Below are 19,750 nucleotides of genomic sequence, written 5' to 3' on the forward strand. Positions count from 1 at the left end.
CTCCCAACACCTTGGGTTTGTGAAAACATCCCCAGATGTGTTTCTACTCCATTTGCCATATGTATTTTGTAATTTCTTCAGCTTCACTACTACCTCCCACCATGTGTACAGGCATCCTCGTCTCTCATCCAAGGATGCACTCCTATGAATTCAGAAGGATGTAGATCAAACCTTCAGAAAATGAGTACAAGATGGTTTAACAACTAGTCCCAACTCCTTTGGAAATATTTTGTAACGCAGAGAAGGAAAAGACCCCCTGCCCCGCCTCTTCAGTGGATCCCTTCCCTGCTTCCTCCCCAAACACACCTGAGCAGCTTGAATTCTAAGCAGCTCAGAAAAGGCAGAGCCATTGAAAGACCTGGAGGCTGGCCAAAGTCACCTGGCTCATCTGCACAGAACCAGCTCTAGACCAGCCCTTAGAGCTAAGTGGCTTCCCCTGTGTGTCACCACTGGGTGTCACCCCCAGAACAACCACCACTGAGAAGTGGCTTTTTGCCCACCACAAGCTGCAGCACACAGAAATTGACCTCTGAGCTCCATGGCAAGGCTTGGTGGGGGACCTGGGATGTAAACAAGCCTTGGCTCCCTGCATCCCCCACCCGCTGGAGTGCCCTTTTGTCAGGAGCAACAAACAGCAAATCCCTGTATTGTGCCTGTCACAAAGAAAGGCCTGCATGACCTGGCTGGCTGCTGTGGGCCTGAACACTGGCATTAGTGCAACATTAGTGCAACACAGTGGCTGGGAGCAGCTTTCAAGCTGCCCTGGGGGAAAGGGGTGAGGGAAGGGCCAGTCACTTCCCAGCAGAGTGAGGTTTGCACCATTAGATTAACAGTCCAGAACATTCTCCTCCATTTAAATCCCAAGGCTCAAAAAGTCCTCCAGTGGATATCCTCAAGCTCTCCTTACCTGCACTGAAATGACTTGAGCTCCAAGCCCTCCAAAGGAGCTACACTTGAGACTGGTTAATGGCCTAGAACACCTTTGTAAGAACAAACACAAATACAGGCATTTATGCTTTTCTTTGAGATTTAAACAATTTATCCCAAAGATTCATATGCCAAAGGGAAGCAGCCAGAGAAGCCTGTACCTCCCACTAGGCTCCAAAGACCTGGTGGGGTTCATTTTCAGGACCTTTGAACCCAAACAGACAGGAGCTATAAAGGCTGACTTTCTCGACCTAGAGAAAGTCAGCTCAATCCTTTATTCCTTGGGATGGACTCCTCTCCTTCAAGAACTGAAAAACGTAAGTTTAGGGGACTTTCCTCAGACTAGGAAGCAAAGTCACAATGGGACTTCTGGGACCACTACAACGGGGAGTGGGACACAGGAATTCTTGGCTCCACATCCTCTGCTCAGAAGACACACCTTCACCATTCAGAAAATTGCAGCAAGAAAAGACAGCCTTTGCTGCACGGGGCTGGGCAGCCCAACATATCTCCCCCCTTTTCAACTCCTATGTTCAGGTTTTGCAGAAAACACAGAGTAGCACTGCCTCACAGCAAGCCAAAGGAAAGCATTCATTCCACCCTTGTCATTTGTTTCATCCAACAAATGCCATCATCTTTCACAGTACACAAACCAACTCAGCAGGGAGCAGAGCAGGCCTCTCACACTTCTGGTTCTTTGCAAACTTTTAAGGGCACCAGTGACTGTGCTGCTTCAGTTTGATATTCTTCCTACATACACATCATGCCTCTTGCCATGGCTCTTGCACACAAAGAGAAGACACACAGAGATTACAGATTACCTTCATGCTCCACACCCACCTTTTAATGTAAATCATATCAGGATCTACAAAGCAAATCCACACAGCCTAATTTTAAGTGGAAGTGGCTACCCATGAAGTGTTTCCTCAAATGCCAAGTTGAAGACAACTTCAACGACACTCCCAATGGCTATGAAGTGTAACACCTGTACACTGACACAGCATGAATAAACCTGTTCCTTGGAAAAACAAGAAGAGAAAGGAAAAAAGCATAAACCTGCTACTCTTAACACCAGTGCAAAGGGTTCACTGAAAGAAAGCAAACAAACTCCAAACTATCAAGCAAGAAAGGTACACAAGAAGCGCACTTCCACCCTCTGACCTCCTTCAGGAACCAAGAGGCTTTCACAGAAGTTTCTCTTCAATTGCAAATAGAGCAGAAGGTAAAAACATGGAACATACAGGAAAAAAAGTTAATGAACCTGAGTTTTCTCCTGCATCTTTGATATTTTCAGTAAAGCTGCTTAGCAGAGAATGGATAATCCCTGTCCTGAATAATCCATAACAGCTTCAATTTACGGGAGGAGGAGATATTAGATACTCCAGCTGCTGGCTGTATGCTTTCCACAGCATCTTCTTTTTGTAAAATCTCCTCAATTCTGCCCATGCCAATGGGTACTTCCCTAACTAAAGCCAACCTCGGCCTACAGGCAATGCTACATGTACCACAAGCAAAGACAGACAAACAGAATGGAAAAATAAACAGGAATTATTAAAAAAAAACAAAGCTTTTTGAAAATAAGTAACAAAGCACTACAAAGAACAAAATCTACCAGGACAAATCTAGCTGTTTGTCAACTAAACTTGTAGGTGCCCTCTTCTCACCAAGCCTTGTTTTTTTATTAAAACACATTTCTCGCAGAAGCCCTTATACACCACCAGCAGCCTACATAACAGGGGGATTGAGTCATCCCCAGTGCAGCACTGGGAGGTATTATTAGCAGAGGCCAGGGAAGGCTGCCACACTACTGCAGCTGAAGTGCAGCTACCCTCCAAATGTCACCAACAGCAAAGGGAACTTCCTCAGCCTGATCTGGGCCTTTGGCTTCTGCCAGCTTGGCTCAACACTTGGTCTGCATAGAGTGCTGGGATTGCTCAGAACACGTGCTGGGATCTTTAGGTGGCTTCTGCCTGGACTGCAGTAGGAAGCTGAGAGAGCATCTCCCCAAGATCCCCTATCACTGATGCTCATAGGGACCAGGAGCCCACAGGCACTCTGGATTCATTCACTTGGCATCATGTTTTAAGGCTGCACAACATCAATTCCTTGAGCACAGCACCATCCAGCATCCAGGTACTGCTGCTATACAAATGCAATGGGAAAAAAACCATGAGGGAGCTCCTCTTCTTCCTGTCCCAAACAAATCCAAGAATTCCTGTAAATTCTAGGGAAGAACTTGAGAGAAATATTGGGATTGCCTTGTACATCATACAGTTTGCTATGGGCTACTCATACAAAGCAAAGACTGTTTCCCCACACAAATATCTTAAGAGGTGAGTTGCAGAAAAGCATCCTACAAACACAAGTGACTCTCCTGTCTGTACTGAGGAGATTTGATTCACACACAAAGAAGTTCTGAAGTCACACTACAGGAATGGCTGTGCCCAAACAAACCCTTTCTGTCCTCTGACAGAGGCCAAAGGATCTGCAGGGACAACTGACATGCTTGTGACTCTTCCATGGGGAGCAGCAGCTGCTACTTTAGCACATTAACATATAATCCTCCCAATTTCAGCTTAAAGCCTGCAAATAAGAGCTTGTGAGTCATTCAGCAAATTCTGCTGGGGAACTAGGACAGCTGGAGAGAGCAGAAACCAATCCCACCACCTGATTTCCCTCTTTCTCTGTCTGCAAGGCTCAGATATCTCTTTACCTTCTTTCCAGAAAAGTACTCACACAATCTTCATGGACCTTGGATGTATTTTACCCACCAACCCTCTCCCTGAGAGGGAGGGAAGGGCTGCTCATGTCAGCTCACAGAACTGAGGCACAGAGACCAGGATTGCTGCTCTTGAGAGTACTCACATTTGTACCACGGCCATGCTGAAGTATCTGTAATTTTCTGGAAGGAGGTGGAAAAGGCCTCACCAACCCAGCTCCCTGTTTAATAGCCAGAAGCAATTTCAAGCAACTATCAGCACCCTGAACGGAGTTAGAGACGTGGATCAAGCTGACCAGACTTGGGAAATGTTGGGAAAATAAAGAAGTATGCATAACCCTCTGTACCCTTCTGCTTGGGGATGACAAACGGCCTGGAGATCCACATCCTTTCTACCACTCTAAGCCTTAAAGGACTAGGCTGTCTCTCCCAAAAGTCCTGATTCTCACAAAAACTCTCAATCCTACAGTCTCCCCTGTAAGTTTCCCCAAACAGCTTCTTCCTTCTGCCTCCTGCCAAGCAGCCTGCCAGGGCACATTTACAGCCAAAGTTAACACAAGCTCAAAATCCTGGCTAGGAACACAGAAGCAGCCAGATTCTGGAAAAAATCAAAGGGGAACACGTCACTGCTAGCACTGAAGATGGAGCTTGCCAGGGTTCCTTGAGGTTATTTGTCTTGTTGCCTGCTCCCAGGAAAGCTGATGCAAAGCAGCCAATCCATCCCTGCCATCCACCACACTCCCCTGAAACGCCCACCAGGAAGTTGGGCAAGAGTGAACACTGAACATCCAGTGCCTGCTCCTGGGCTGGCCAGCCACAATGCCTGTGTTTCCTTAAGAGCAGGGAAGAAGCAGCACACTACACATGCCAAGAGCAAGGCGCCAGTATCTCTGGACTTCCGCTTGAAAAAACAAAGAGCAAGGACAAAACTTAATCATAGCAGCATAACTTTAATCAGGCTTTATCAGGGACTGAGTGCCACCAAGAATGCTATCTGAGCACCCCAGATAAAAACTGCATATGCAGGCAGGTGACTATCAGGACACAAAATGAACCAGAGCTCAGGGTCAATGAAGCCAGCTGGAGTGTGCTGCAAGCCAAAGAGGTATTCCAAGTTTTCCTCTGCCATAAGTGAAGTCAGGATTTGGCCTGCTGGCCTCCTCTCCTCAAAATCTTTAAAAACTTACAGGAATTTTGTGTTTAAACTATAAAAAGTATAATGTCAGCTGAGGAACTCACTGCTGTAATAGACAGCCTTAGCCAAGGAGCCAAGAGATTTCTAGCAGGTCAGCACACAACAACCAACCAGCTGAAGCTCCACCCTGAGCCAACCTCTGATTTTCTTACCATCCCAAGGGAGTTTTTTTGGAGTGGAGGGCAGGTTATTTTAATTTTTTTTTTTTAAATTGCAGCTTGTCTTAATGCTTGAACAGGGCACTTGGGCATGCTTGAGACAGCAGGCCTGACCACGCTGGTGGAAGGTTGTAACATAAATTCAATCATTAACCACAGAACTTCAAGAGCTGCCCCTCTGTCAAAAGTTGCCATGCCCAAGCTGGGAAACATAATCTACAGTCCTGAAATGAAGTCCAGCAGCTTCACTTAAACTGCCAGTAAAGATGAACTTCACTAAGTGGTAAGGTTAACACCAAAATAGTCATGAGGAGGACTCAAGTCCTCAGTGGTAGGTATCTGAATAGACATCTGCATGGAAGAGTTTATTTTAGAAACAGCTGCACTGTTCAACCTCCTAGGATATTGCCAGGTTATTGCTTTATATGCCAGAGAACAGAGCTTTTCCTCCTACTTACGCACCAGTGCTTCCAACGCAAAAGCTGTGCTGTGCCTGAGTCAGCTGTACTTACCTCGGTACATGCCAAAGTAGCCTTCCGACCGAATTGTTTTAATGAGGCAGTCAGACCTGCAAACAGAACAGAGGGAGATGAACCACAGGACCTCAAAGGTGGGTGAGTGCAGAGAAAAACAAAGCAAATTTCTTGGAGTGGCTTCCATTTACGTTCTGTCAGCGAAACCCTCAGCTGAGATGGAACCGCGTCAGCCTCTGAAGGTGCCATTGTTGAGGTCTGAGCCAAATTTCAACCCCTAATTCACAGGGGCTTGGAAACCCCTGGCTCACCCTGCACATGCTGCCTGCTTTCTAGAAACACAAAAGGGAGAAGTGTCACTGCAAGGGCTGTTTATCCAGAGTCCCAGTGGCAAATGCACATGAGATGCTCTAACAAGCAGATCCTCATCTACGCATTTTTAAATCCAGCTCTGGAAGGGAAATGAGGGGGGCCAACCCCCCATGCTGACTTCTTTGTCTTACTCTGTGAAATTTGACACAAGGCACACAAACATGAGATGACCTGAACACTCAGTCATCTGTGGCCTCCCACACAGATTAAAGCACACACTTTTAACACATCAAGTCCCACAGCAGGCAGCAAGCACTCAGGCTCTTGCCCTGAGGAGAGTGCAGTAGGGTACCGAGCTCCAAGGGGAAAACTGTCACCTTCCTAGTTGCAAACACATTTACTACAAATGGCAAAACCCTGCAGAGCACTGGAATGGCTCAAAGGCTTTTGAAGGCACAGACACACACACCCCTAGCAAATCCAAAGTCACAGTTCAGGAAGGCTGCATAGATTCTCTGGCAGTTTCCCTCTATGGACCACAGCTGCATGAAGCTGGGATGCTGCCTTTAGGATCTTTGGGAAGAGATAGGTACTTGCTCTAGCCATAGAGGAGGGAGAGGTGCACATGCATGTATGTGTACATAATTTAAGGAATAAAAGGCTCTTTTAAGCAGTAATAAGAGAAGTGTGGCTGATGAAAACACGAATACATTTTTAAGAGATTTGGCAACACAAGGAATAAACTTTTTCTCAGCTCTGCAGTAGTGCTGAGGTGGAAGAGAAGGAAATACAGAGCTCCCTTGAGGGCTCTATGGCCATACCTGGGCAAAGACTGTTCTAGAGTTATTTGTGAAGAGCCCATCCTGCATTGCTACCAGTCATGGCAATGAGTTTCCCCTCTGCTGGGACTCCCTGAATCCTTTGGCATCTCATCTTTCACACATTCCACTTCAGCCCCTGCAACTTGCACATACTCATCTCCTTCCAAGCAGCCCCTCCAACTCATCTGCAAGGCCCAGAAATCTCAGTGTACTTTCCTCCTATCCCTCCCATCAAGATCTCACACTGCAATGCTGGAGGCAACACATTTTCCCTGAGCCAGTGATGCTGCTTTGAACAAGCCACAGCAGGGAGAGGAGTGAGAAGAGCTGCTCCCCACCATATTCATACAGCCCTGCTGCATCAGGATAGAGCTTGCATATCACTTAAAGCCCCTCAAACTGCAGCAGAACAAGATGCACCCAAGGCCACATCCAGCTTTCTTCTCTCCCTGGAAAAAGGGAGCCAACAGCCAACTAAAATGATTCTAAAATGAAACCTCCACAATAACATACCTAGGGCAGCACAGCCCAAAAGCCAAGCTCTCTCCCTCCCTCAGAAGTCCTCCAGTCTGTTTAAATCAAAAGGTTCCCCTGATGCCAAAGATCTCTTGAGCCAAGCATAAGTAAAGCATGCTATCTTAAAGTAAGAGAGCCAACATTTTAAAGGAACTTGCTGCCTTTCCTGGGTGTTCAGCAGACACCAGGTAATTGGTGTAATCAGGAAATCTAGTATTGATGGACACATAGCATTTCCAGAAAAATAAGCTGCTGTAACAGGGGAAAGTTTCTTAGGAAAGCTCAGCCCTTCTTTTTCTTAGAAGCAGCCAGTTCAAATATACAGGGTAAATCTTATGTATTCCTTAACAGCTCCTCATCTCACAGCAATTCCTGGCTATGGAGCTGACTTGCACTTGACTGCTGGAGGTTAAAAGCCTCTCTCCTACCAAGCTCCCTTCCAGGCATGAGACATCCGGGCATGCAGTCCCAAGGGGCGCCTACAAGTTCTTCAACCTGCCTAAACTCCTCCTGCTGTCAGGTCACAAGGATAAGTGATCCTCAGGGAGGTGAAGCAATCTACAGAGGAGCAGGACACAACAAAAGGGGATGCAAAGCAATATGGGTGGCCACATCCTGCCAACAAGCCAGGGCACACTGACAGTGTAGGGAGCACAGGTAGTACCAAGGGAAGCACCAGAGCCTACAGCCTAAGCACCTGTCATCAGCCAGAGCAAGGAGGCACAGAGATTAAAGCCATCAGCATAGAGAGCACTTCCTTCCTATTCCCTCTCTGCCTCCAATTCTCCTGAGCAGGAAAGAGGAAAAGATGGTGGAGGAGCAAGGATCAGGTTACACTAGTAGTAAACAAAGTGGTAGGAGGACAGGACATACCTCACCAGTCCCAATCCCTTCTTCCCCTCAATACCACAAATTCTTTTGGAAAACTAAGGCCTGTCTCTGGTTCCCAGGATAAAGCATCTTGTGCTAAGTGTGGTACACATTCCCACAGCAGATATGCAGCCCTAAGCACTTGACACAAACTCCAAGTGAATTTGGTGGGCTGGATACACTCATGCCTTCTTTTCCTCCAGGTGCAGTACCTGAGTTATTCTGGACACCGGACGGCTGGTCTAACTATAGCATGTGTCAGCCTGTGATCCTCCGAAAGGTCCACACGCAATGCTCTAGACTGGCAATGAGCAAACTGCTTCCTCTTTTTAAAACTGACACAGCAAAGGAAGGATCTCCAATATCAGAGCAATGGAAACAGAACAGAGGCAGAAACTCCCTCAGGCACGTGACCAGCTCAGCAGACTCCTTGTGCTTGGGATCAGGTGATCAGCATTCCTTGTGTTTTGGTTCTGAGCCCTGGCAGTAGCAAACACACTGCTCCCAAGCAAGGGATGCAAACAGATGTGCCCTCTGCAGAGGACTCCTCTGCTCAGCTCAGCAGCCTCAAGAGCTGCTCTATTTGCTTTATCTGCTCTAGCACAGCTTGGCTCCAGCCTGTCCCCTGGCTTTCCTGGGGACAGCCCAGTTCCTAGAGATGCTGAGCTCACCTGAAAGAGGTAACATAGAGGAAAGACTCCCGCGGAAAGCCCCGAAGGATGGTGCCCGTGTGGGCAGTACTCACAGGCTGCTGTACATCCGTTGACCATTCTGCTGGTTCTGCAGGCGAGTTTTTGCCAGGTCAATGGGAAATACACAGGTGACCCCGATCAGCCCAGCTATCCCTCCATTGATCAGCTTGGCAGGTAAACTGTAAGGGGATGAGAGAGAGAGAAGGAGACGTCTTAGCACGGGGTAATATCAGGGAAGGGAAAGAGGAAAGAGCTGAGCTCTTTTGTTTGACCAGAGTTAATGCATTGCCGTGAGACAAGGCTGTCCCCCCCAGTACAAAGGAAGCTCTTCCACAAAGCAAAGCTTGGTTCCTGCTGTGTATATGGAGAGGCAGAGAAAGCAGCACATACCATCAGCACAAACCAGTGATGAGTGGAGTTGAGCCAAACACCTAACCCACACATTACTAGGAGCACGAAAAAATCCTGTTTCCCAGGACCTGGGGATTTCTGTTGTCCCTAGAGGAGAAAAGACTGACTGTTGGACCATCTACCACGTGGACAGCCCTCAGTTAGGGCCTGATGGCATCCGAGCCGGCAGGTTTACTGACAAACCCTTTCCTGCAGCACAATCAGATCCGCAGCTAATGAGAGGTTCGTGATACATCAGCTGCTACCATCATGTGGGAATGGGCCCAGCAGAAGCACCCAGCTGGCAGCCAAGGAGCAGATGGCTGCAGCCACGGGAAACTGCTTCCAGACCCATCTCCCAGGGCCAGGGGGAACACACACAAAGCAGCAGCCTGGCAAAACTACCGGGCTGGCAGCCTGCATGGCTGCAGATGTGGAGACGTGAGCTCATACCTCTGGGGGAAATCAAAACCTGGCTCGCTGCACGTGCTTCCGAAGCACGGGGTTTTTTCCACTCCCCTTTGTGTTCCCACAGAGAATTCCTGCAAGTGGCACTGAGCGAAAGCCACATCAGCTAAACATGGGTTCCCAGCAAATTCAATTAAGAAAAATGTCCTGCACTTACATGCTCAATAAACCACTGCACATAGAGACAAAGAAAGCCTGTTTGAGTCAGCTCCCTCCAATAAAGGACAGGATATGGCTCCCTGAACAGAGGATGTGTCAGATATTAAGCTGATGGCCGACAGCAGTCCTAGACTGCAGCTGGGTGAGCCTGCAAGGCCTATCCTCCCACCGGGGGAACTGGCACCCTGCTTTCCATGGTGGTGACATGCTGCTCTGGATGGGGGACAGACTGCATTACCCTCTGAAAGCAGCAGTGCTGAGGCTGGCCGAGGCATGGTGGGGTGAAGCCCTGCAAACATCTTCCCCCCAACAGCACTCCAGAGCACTCTGCATCAAGAGGCAAACACAGAGAGATCAATAAGCAGCCATGCTTGAGGGAAAGGCAGGATATGGAGACTCAAGCTTTCAAGTTGAAGGGTCCCTGAGGGAAGCAGACAAATGAGGGATGGAAAAAATATAAAAGATTTTGTCCACAAAGGCTAAGCATGATCTTGACACCTCAGGACTGACATACCTTGACACACTCCTTTCAGCCTCTGCTGTCCTGCACTCAAAGCTTCTTCCTCCTCAACACCTGCCAATTTAACACACACACAGCCCCAGGGCTGGCACAGCTGGAGGAAGAGGTGCCAAGGACAGGCAGACAGATCTGAGCTCAGCCTACAGCTCCAAACTAGACAGTGCTGACTGAGATTAAATCAGCACAGTACTTCAGGAAGGCAGACCCAAATCAGTGCACAAGCTCAGTGCAGAGACAGGCTTTCAGACCTCACCAGCTCCAGACTGTTGCCCCAGGGATCTTTGTGCCACAGTCTGAGAATTGAATAGATTTGCCTGCAAATTCCTACACCCAACTTGTTCTCAGGACATGGGAAAATTTCAAACAGTAAGCTTCACATTATTGTGCTCTCCTTATTTAACCCACAGTCACACTGAAAGAGAAGGTTAGAGACCAGATAAGTGTCCCAGGATGCAGACACCATGGAGAAGGAAGGTGTTTGAAGACAGGATCACCTCAGCCTCCCCAAATTCAGCTCTGAAGTCACTGTTTGCAGGGCTGTGAGGCACAACCAGTGCCCCCTTCCAGCCTCAGCACTGTCATCGCTTCTCTAAGTGTCCCTGAAACACCTGGGACAGGCAAGCACTTGCCCTTCTCAACCTGCTCCAACAGTGAAATCATCCCAGGGTTTATATCAGGTGGGACTGAGACACAGACACAAAGGTCCTGCCTGCTGCTACTGCAAGTGCAAGAGATTCCCCAATTTCAGCCCAGACCCCAGCAGTAAAGGGGAATCATCTGATTGCCCATCTTGATGGGCAAGCCAAAAATTTGAGGCTGCAGACAGTCTCTCCCTCTGCCTGTTGGGGAGAAACCCTTGCGCAATACTCCCATCACACCTGAATCTAACTATCCCCATCAACACTGCAGGGGGAAACTAATAGGGATGGACATGGGGCAGTATCCAGCAAGACACTAAGTTCCACATGCACCGCTGCAGAAATGCAGTGCCCTTGATCTCACCATGCAGCAAACCACTGCTGTTGATTTTAGTCTTTTGCTATCAATCTTGTTCTACTGGGGGGTGACAGAAACCAATCTCCTTGGCTTGGCTGCCTGTGACTACTGCAGACACGTGGTCCCATCGACTGGATGAGCAAAGCAGGAGAGGTGACGGATTTGAGGCACAGAGAAGAACATGAGACAAAGACCATTGCACCTGAATCAAAAGCTTTTTCCCCTGTGACTGAGTCATCCCACTTCACACATCAGTGCTTTCTGCTCTCTCAAGGGATAAGAATCCACTGTGCCTGGTCTCTCTGTCCTATTTAGCTTCTGCACAGCTACTGCCTCCCACTCCCTATGTGTGCAGGGCTTAGTGAAACAGGGACAACGCTGGCTAGCATGCAAATGAAGCCATTTGCTCAGTTTAACACAAGAAGGGATACAAAGGCATCCCAGTTCTCCTCTTCTAGTGCTCCTCCTGTGCCCTTTTAACTAGTCCCCGTAGCCAGCAAGCTCCTGCTCACAGCACCAAGAGCACACTGGAGGAGACAGGGCACATCTTGTAGGACACACCTCTTCTTGTAGGACACATCCCCGCTTCCTTCAAAATACCAAGCTTCAAACAGCCACAGACGTCTGATCATTTTGCTTTGCTGAGGTTATCGGGAGCACAGACCTGCCAGGCTCCATGGAGGTGAATCTCAGCATGCCCTTCATGGGTGTGTTGGAAGAGTTCCAAGTGCTCTCCAAACTGGGTAGCGGATGATGGCCAAATCTAGGCACACAAACACTCCACAATGCTGTATTTTATCAGCACAGCTCAGGACTGTTTACATTTGCAGAAGACAGGCGTACAGGAAGATATCCTAATCATGGCAAATGCTAAGAAGGGGCAGCCCTCTTGCTCGCAGCATTCAGGCACTGCCAAGTCCTGTCCCTCTGTAACCATGTTTCAATCACCCACTCACCCCACCTGTCCTGAGCTTGTAACCTGGAAAAGTAGGTGTTAGAAAAGCAACAGGAAAAACCCCACAGGAATCCCACAGCACGCAGGAGTCACTTAGCTGGGGCAACTTCACAAACAGCAGAAAGTTAAACCCACGTGGAGGACTGTGCAGATCCACCTGACACAGCTCTTAGGAAGCAAAGGGCAGAACTGTGTCTTTCCAGGAAATTAATCCCAGTTAATTTCCAAGGAAGACTCAAATCCAGTCTTTACCAGAACCAATACTCTTAAGTTTCCACTGTGCACATATGTGTCCTTAATCATTGTTGGCACCTCATATTCCTGCTATCACTCAAGCCTTGACTGTCTGTAGAGTAAGGGCACAAGGCTGCACAACGCTATGTGGACTTTGTCATTACAAGTACTGCATCCTTGGCTGGTCAAGGACCTAGCTTTGCTTCCTTGATGCCAGCAGCTGAAGTTAGCAGGTCAGGGTGACCTTTGAAAGAAGAAACAAAAAGGAACAGACTCGTGCAGGGTAGAAAGCAGAGGGTAGAAAGAAAAAGGCAATGAGAATAAAGAACTGAAGAAAGTAGACGTGACAACATTGCAGAGACACAAAATAAGAGAAGGTTCAAAAAAAGCAGGTAAGAAAGGAGAAGAGAAAGAATCAAAACTGTTTAAGGCTGGAAGAGATGACCAGGTGATTTACTCAAACCTCCTGGATCCCAAACGGAAATAAGTTTGAAAGATTTTAAAAGAAAAACCTAAAGCACAATTAAAAAAAAAAATAAAATTAAAAGTTACCTGATCTGTTTATCAGCCATTTAATTCAAACTTGATCTTGTTAAGAAATGAATCTGTTCCTTCCAATCGTTCTTTTTCAGTCACGTCTTTCTCACTTCAGTTTCTTCCTGGGAAAGGACAGAAAAACACCAAGAACACAAAGTTGAGACACTTACACTCTCCTTAAAGCTCAGAGCCTACTTGGCAGGCTGTAGGGTTAGGACAGCTGAGGCACAAGTGACTTAACGGAGCACCTGATCTCCTCAAAGACGAGACTGAGCTCCAGAGGGAGCCTTATAAACATATGTCTGTAAATATAAATATACAAGGACAAATGGAGGGAAGAGTTGCCAGGGTCATCAGGTTCTAGCAGCACATGAGCATGAGAAAGGGCAGCAGCCAGGCAGGGCACAAGCTCTGCCCAGGAGCCAGAACAGCCATGTCTGTCACTACTCTCCAACTTCAGAGAGCATTTCACACCATACCATGCGCATCCCCAACCCTCTGCAGGTCCATCCAGAAAGCCCAAGAGAGTCAAGTGTCATCACAAGACTCTTTTAGCACTTCCCTTCAACATATCCATGTCCAAAGCACAGCCTTCAAAACACTGCTCTTCAGAGGTTACTATCCTTCCCCTATTTCTGAGCTTAAACAGACAGCCCATGTTCAATCTTGTGCCAACATTGCTTTTTAAGCAATGCCTCTCCCTCCCCAAGCTACTGATGCCACTTTGCCCTTTGGACCGCTCCTTTCAGCTCAGTGCCACACAGCAGGAACCAGCTCTCTCTAAGACTCTTAATTGTTACTGTTTAATGACAGCTGTTAGAAGTCACCACACAAAGAAATCTGGACACCAGAGAAAATTTCAGAAGCAGCCACAACTTTCAGCTTTCTGGACATGCTTTCATCTCCTCACCTGCAGCCTGGGAATCAGATGCCCTATGCTTTCTGCAGGTGTTTCAGCAGTATTCAGCCAACCTCCTTCCTATTCCCATTCATTTGCCACCTGGATGCTGAGCCAGAAGCAAAGGAAGTACCTCTGTCCTTTCCCTCTAGAATGAAATTTGCTCCTTTACTGCAGATCTCCTAAGCCCCACAGAATCACACATCCAACAGAGGGGCTTACAGGCTGACACTTCTGCGCTGGAGATACCTCTGGCGCTCAGTGTATTCCTGAGAACAGAAGGTCCCTGAAAGCGTGAAGAGCTAGTGAAGGTGCAAACAGGTATGGGAAGGAGTTCAGGTCTCCCTCCTGTTATATCAAGTGCCACAGACAGGACAGCATGAAACCATTTGTACAGTCCCACTCTTGGACAACATGAGACTGAAACTGCTTTTTCTGCAGCCCCACATTCAACTAGAGCTGGAAGAGACCAGCACATGGTGCTCCCTAAGGAAAGGCACTTCTCCTCAAAACATTGCACACAAACCTCACCCACTGCAATATGCTGTTATACCTTCTGTGGCCCTCTTCAGACAGTTTAGCTGATCCCAACTGATCTGTGGTTGCAGACCTTAAAAAGCTCCAGATCAGCTAAGTCTGCACTTTCCAAGTGAAAATCACTTACACCCTTCATTACATGTGCTTTTATATGCATGTTCACAAGAGCAGCTTGGTTTAGGTTAATCTAATTTTCTATCAAATTAACCAGAATAAGACAAAAATATAAAAATATAGGAAGACCAGTAGCGGAAAGCCTGTAACCTTGTCATAAACAAGATGTGAATCCTGAAAACTCACTTGATAATGCCTACACTCTCAATAAACTTGTGTTATTGAGACAGGACTGACAAAATACATGCACCAAGTGCTCCTGACAGCATGCTCCAAGCTCTGCCCCCCTTGTTGCCTCTGCTGCACCCTTCCATGCAGAGGGGCATTCAGGAGGACAGACATCCACCACAAAGGGCAACAGCAAGAAAAGACAGCAAGGCTGCCAATATTCACCACAGCCAGGTAGCCAAAAGGGTGAGAGACCAAGATGGACACACAAATACATCACAGGGCTGCTTCTTACCTGCTAACACAAGTAGGGCAATGGAGCCTGCACCAAGAAGGACTTGGGACAGCTGAGTTTAGTTCTCTCTCGCCTTTGGGACAGCTGAGTTTAGTTCTCCCTGGCCTTTTTTTCTTTTGACTTTTGGCTTCAGCTCCCCACCTGCCCAGTAACTACAGAGTCTTCCACAGCTGTCTGATCCAGCTGGAAAACTGCTGCTGCTTCCCACCAGGGAACAGATGCTCCTGATGCAGCTGCACAGCAAGAGAGGGTAAAAACAACCTTCCTGGGTTTAAAACTGGGCAAAGTTACAGGTTTCCTTGGTACTGGCTGTAGAGCCAGCAAATACCAGGACTAGTATCATCTCCCCTAACAAAAGCCACTCAACTCGCAGACGAGCGACGGGAAGCGAACAATGTGATCATTTTACAGCAGACACCAGCACTTGATAACTGTTTAAACAGCACCTGGCACTGCAGAGGCCTGAATGTCTGTGGCCAGGGGATTTTAATGAATTAAGGGATTTTAATGCAATGAAGTGGAAAGCTTATTTGAGCTCTGTTTGTTTAAACAGAGCTCCAACGAATGATCATTTGCAAAACAAACCCTAAGTCACCCCAAGCTCTATCTGACCACTTTGCTGTTATCTACAGAACTCCCTGAGTCCCTTAAAAGAAGGTGAATGATGAAGCCTCCAGTGGCCTGGTAGGGAGTTTCTGAGCTGAGCCAGATCCCGGTCACTTCCAAGGCAGGAAAATAGCTGCTATCGTTCTGCAGTCTAAGAGGGGGAAAAACTGGCTGGGAAGAGAATGCCAGGAATTTTATAGGACATTTAAGAAACAAATCCAGAACAATATTATACATTTAACCTAGAAATGAAAGAGATTAAATAAAGACCTAAGTATATCTTCCCAGGAACACAGTGCTCTCAGGAGCCAAAAACTGTACATAAAAGCAGGCAAGCATCTGCAGCCAAGCAGGGTATAGTTCCAAGGCTTCCTGTGGGAGAAGTGTCAGAGAGCAGGGTTTGCATCTTCCTAGGAAATCTGCCATCAGGACCTGCACTGGGGCAGCAGACAAGCCAGCAGCACCAAAAAGGTGCTATGCCTCAGAAAGTCTTTGTATGGTTAAACATTAGGACAATGACACTTTGGAACTGGGAACCTGCGCCGAGGAGCTGTGAGGAAACTGGCTTAAGAAGTGAAATAAGAGTCACCAGAGAGCCACCTGAAAGCCAAAGAGGCTGAGCAGCCTCCGTGGAAGGGGATCCTAAACTGAACATCCCATAATTAAGAGAGTGAGAACAGCATGGGAGTATTTCCTTCTTAGAGTGCTGTTAACACAGCTAGGCATGGATTAATGTCCCATTACTTGCACACCAGGACACCCCTTTTACATTTATTAAAATGATCAGGCAAATTAGTTTCAGAGCCACACGCACACCGAAGCAGTGCAAATGGCCCGAAGCTCATGCTGACACATAAATGGCCCAGGAGCCTCCTCAATCCTGACTCTGCCTTTTCTCACCTCCCAAAAGTCAGCTCCAGACAGCGACAGAACAGCCACACTAGAAGTACCACAAAGCAATCCTGGATGTATCTGGTCCTCGCGGCCTAAGCCACCAGCGAAGTGGTGCTATTTTTCTCCCCTGCCTTGCCATACATCTCCCACACAAATCAGACAGTGAGGCTCTCTCCAGGAAGGCCAACCTTTGTATCTCCTCTCCTGATCCCATGGGGCATGAGGCTGAACTTTCAACCTTCAGTTTTTGCCTTATCACCTGAAGGAAAAGTGCTTACTAGAGAATCACAGCCCAGCGTGAGGCATGGAGGGGAGCACACAGACCTCATCTTGTCTCATTAAAGCATCACACCAGTAAGCCTGGATTGGTGATACAGGCATTCAACATCTCCACAGGCCAGGACATTACTGGAGAAGAAACAGGTTAAACTTACCCACAAGTCTCTGACCTTGCTTATTGCATTTAGTGCCACCACACTGCCCTACAGATGTGGGATGCCACCTCTACTCCCAGATGCCACTGCTCTACCCCCAGTCTGAGCCAGGTACAGCACCCTCCTTCTCCTGCTCTTCCCCTGCCAGGCTGCCAGAGCCACAGCTGCCATCCTCCAAGCCAGCTGTGGGCTCCCAGACCACCAGCTCCCCCAGTCCTGCCAGCAGCACCCTCCAGCCTCCCAGAGGCCAGCTCTCTTCTGCCCTCTGCCAGCACTCCCATTTCCAAATCCCCTCCCCAGCAGCCCCAGTGCAGCTGAGCACATCCTCTCAGGCTCAGACTGCTGCACATGCTGATTTATCTGAGCACACACAGGCTGCCGGTTTGACAGAAAACCTTTAGCAAATGTCAACTGGTTCTGTGGCTGAAGAAAACAAACCTGTCTTTTCCCTACACCCAGACGTGTTCCCATCCCCGATTTCATGGCAGCCCAAATGTTTGTGCCGGGCAGTCAGACAGCAATGAGACAGAACTGGAGGCCAGCACATGCTGGAGCTGTCACTGAAAGCCAACTTCTAAACTACAACCTTGACTTAAGAATAAACAGCAGAATGCAAAGTCAGGCTCCCTTCCACATATTTCTATTTGTCTTGAGAGCAGACAAACTCAAAGCCCCAGTGAGAGAAGGTGATGTCAAGAAACAGGGCTCAGAAGGTGAGCAGAGGAAACAAAGCTGTGCCAGCATCCATTGTATCAGGAGGACACTGCCACGCAGCCATCCGCAGTCAGGGATGGCAAGGGGAAGGAATCACCAACGAGTACCTGCTGGGAGAGGAGAAACCCTCTGGGATCAGCACACTTTCCTTCACAGCACAAATGCATCTGAAGGAGGGGACACTGCCAAATTTTGTTAATGACAGGAGCAAAGCTGTCATCACAAAAACGTTTAAGGAGTGCAAAATAAAACTGCAACTATTTCCTCAGGGAAGCTGCTTTCTAGATGCATGACAGGCGCAAAGTGCACAAGGGACCTGGCACCAGGTAATGTCAGCGGGGGAGAAGCCGTCAATTTGGCTCTTGCCTGCTCAGGACAGTTTGGGACAGAGGGTTTAGAGAAAATGCGTGGCAGTTTAATCTGCTGCCTGCTTGCCTTTAGGCCCTCTGAAAGCAGAGACAGCCATGAATTTCCTTGCCAGACCTGGCAAGGCATTAGTCCTCAAGAAAACAAAGCAGCTCTCAAACACGCTGGTGAATGCTCTCCACAGTCACAGAGTGTCACCTCTCCAGCTGCACAGGGGACAGCACAGCCCCTTTACACCATTCTGCCACCAGACAGAAGCCCCGGGGCTGCACACGCAAACTCACCTGTCTCGTGGTCAGCAGCCAGCTGCACCCGCACCACACTGGGCTGTGAAAGCACCAAGCCAAAGGCAGTCTTCCCCCCTCCCTCAGGTGACAAAAGGCCAAAGTACCAGCGGGGAGGTGCCATGCCAGCCGCCTGCACCATTGGCTGCTCACACCCTCTGGGGACAGGCTCAGTGGCACAGTGCCCACTCAGCTGGCAAGGCACGGGATGCAGAGCCTCAGCAGGCAGGGCACTCCTCCCTAACAGCCCCTGCAAGGATTCTCAGCTCCAGCAGTCCCTTCCCATCCTCCACAACTGACCTCTGTCTCGTGCAGCTTCCCTCAGGCTGGTCAGGATGGGTGCCCCCCCTCCGCCCCCTCCTATCACTGTGAGAACAGTGAGGCTGGCACCCTTGCAAAACCGCAGGCAAGCTCTGCCCCCATATCCAGCCTGCACTCTCCCTGCACACTGGGGAGCCTTAACTGCATGCTGAGAGACCCCGTGATGAGAGAATGCCTCGAAACATCTCCTGTGTGCCACAAAGAACAGGCGAGTTCCCCGGCTGGGGGCGTGTTGCAGAGGTGTTTGGCTTTGCAACTGCAGGTGGTGCAGATAGATTTACCTGAATGCCCACAGAGGGGAAAAAGAGGAACAAAACTCTCCATAAGCAATGAGGACTCCTGAGCTCGCATTCCAGCTCCATCACTGACTTGCCCTTCACCTACAGAAGTATTTCAAACCACAGTTGGCAGCCTGATGAACACCCGGTGTCTATGACAACATTCCAGCCTAGGAAAAAAACAAACCTCTAACAAAAACAGTCCAACATCTTAGCAGACATACTTACTCACCACATCCAAACCAGTGCAGTCACCCATAATGTTGCAACAAAGAGGATTTAAACAGGGCCATGATGGAGTGTCACCGGGGACAATCCCTCAAGCCCTTGGGACCACAGCAATATCCTGCATTCTGCGTACACACTGTTGCAACTATCCTCTCCACCAGGATTCATTTGAGACTACAGGAGATTCACACCACAGTAGTCAAGATTTGCCTGCTGTCGTCAGTCTCCAGGGTCACCTCCTTGTGAAATAAAGGAGTTACCAAAGACATCAGGCAGACCCTTGACTGCTCCTGGCAACTGCCCCTCTGTCTGCCTGGTCTCAGGCACACTAGGAAAAGCCAGCATAGCTGCTGACTCCAAAGCAAGGATCAAAGTGAGTGGAGCAGCAGGTATCACCGGAAAGCAAGGGGACAAAACAGCAGGGAAGCAGGTGGGGAACTTCCTGCCTCCAGGCAGTAAGAGTAGGAGGAACACACCCAGTTTCCCTACTCCCTCCCTTTTGAGCTCTCCATCCTGCTGGAAGCAGAGGCTGGCCCCCCACTCCCAGTACAGCAGCATCATGCAACTTTGCCTGCTTTGCTGAGAAATCTTTTGCAGTAAGTACAGACAGGAAGACAACAAGCACCTGCTGTTAGCTCTGTGAGAGTTAAGGCTTGGAGCAAGGCCTCCAA

At 48.5% G+C, this 19,750-nt stretch overlaps 1 protein-coding gene across 3 annotated transcripts in view; it reads right to left on the reverse strand.

Annotated features, from left to right (window-relative positions):
- Positions 1 to 19,750, reverse strand: part of SLC25A22 (solute carrier family 25 member 22) — a 50,308-nt gene that overhangs the window by 13,899 nt on the left and 16,659 nt on the right. For 2 of the 3 annotated variants that reach the window (XM_041421125.1, XM_041421127.1), the window contains exons 2-4: positions 12,958 to 13,064; positions 8,737 to 8,862; positions 5,512 to 5,567 (exon numbers count right to left, since the gene is read on the reverse strand). In XM_041421125.1, the coding sequence (XP_041277059.1) occupies positions 5,512 to 5,567; positions 8,737 to 8,862; positions 12,958 to 12,977 (202 nt within the window). In that variant the 5' untranslated portion in view covers positions 12,978 to 13,064. Of the gene's footprint in view, positions 1 to 5,511; positions 5,568 to 8,736; positions 8,863 to 12,957; positions 13,065 to 18,252; positions 18,278 to 19,750 lie in introns of those variants that run through there. The other variant, XM_041421126.1, reaches the window with a different exon arrangement.

This window comes from Onychostruthus taczanowskii, unplaced genomic scaffold, assembly GCF_017590055.1.
Source record: "Onychostruthus taczanowskii isolate IOZ18803 unplaced genomic scaffold, ASM1759005v1 scaffold69, whole genome shotgun sequence".
Classification (NCBI taxonomy): Eukaryota; Metazoa; Chordata; class Aves; order Passeriformes; family Passeridae; genus Onychostruthus; species Onychostruthus taczanowskii.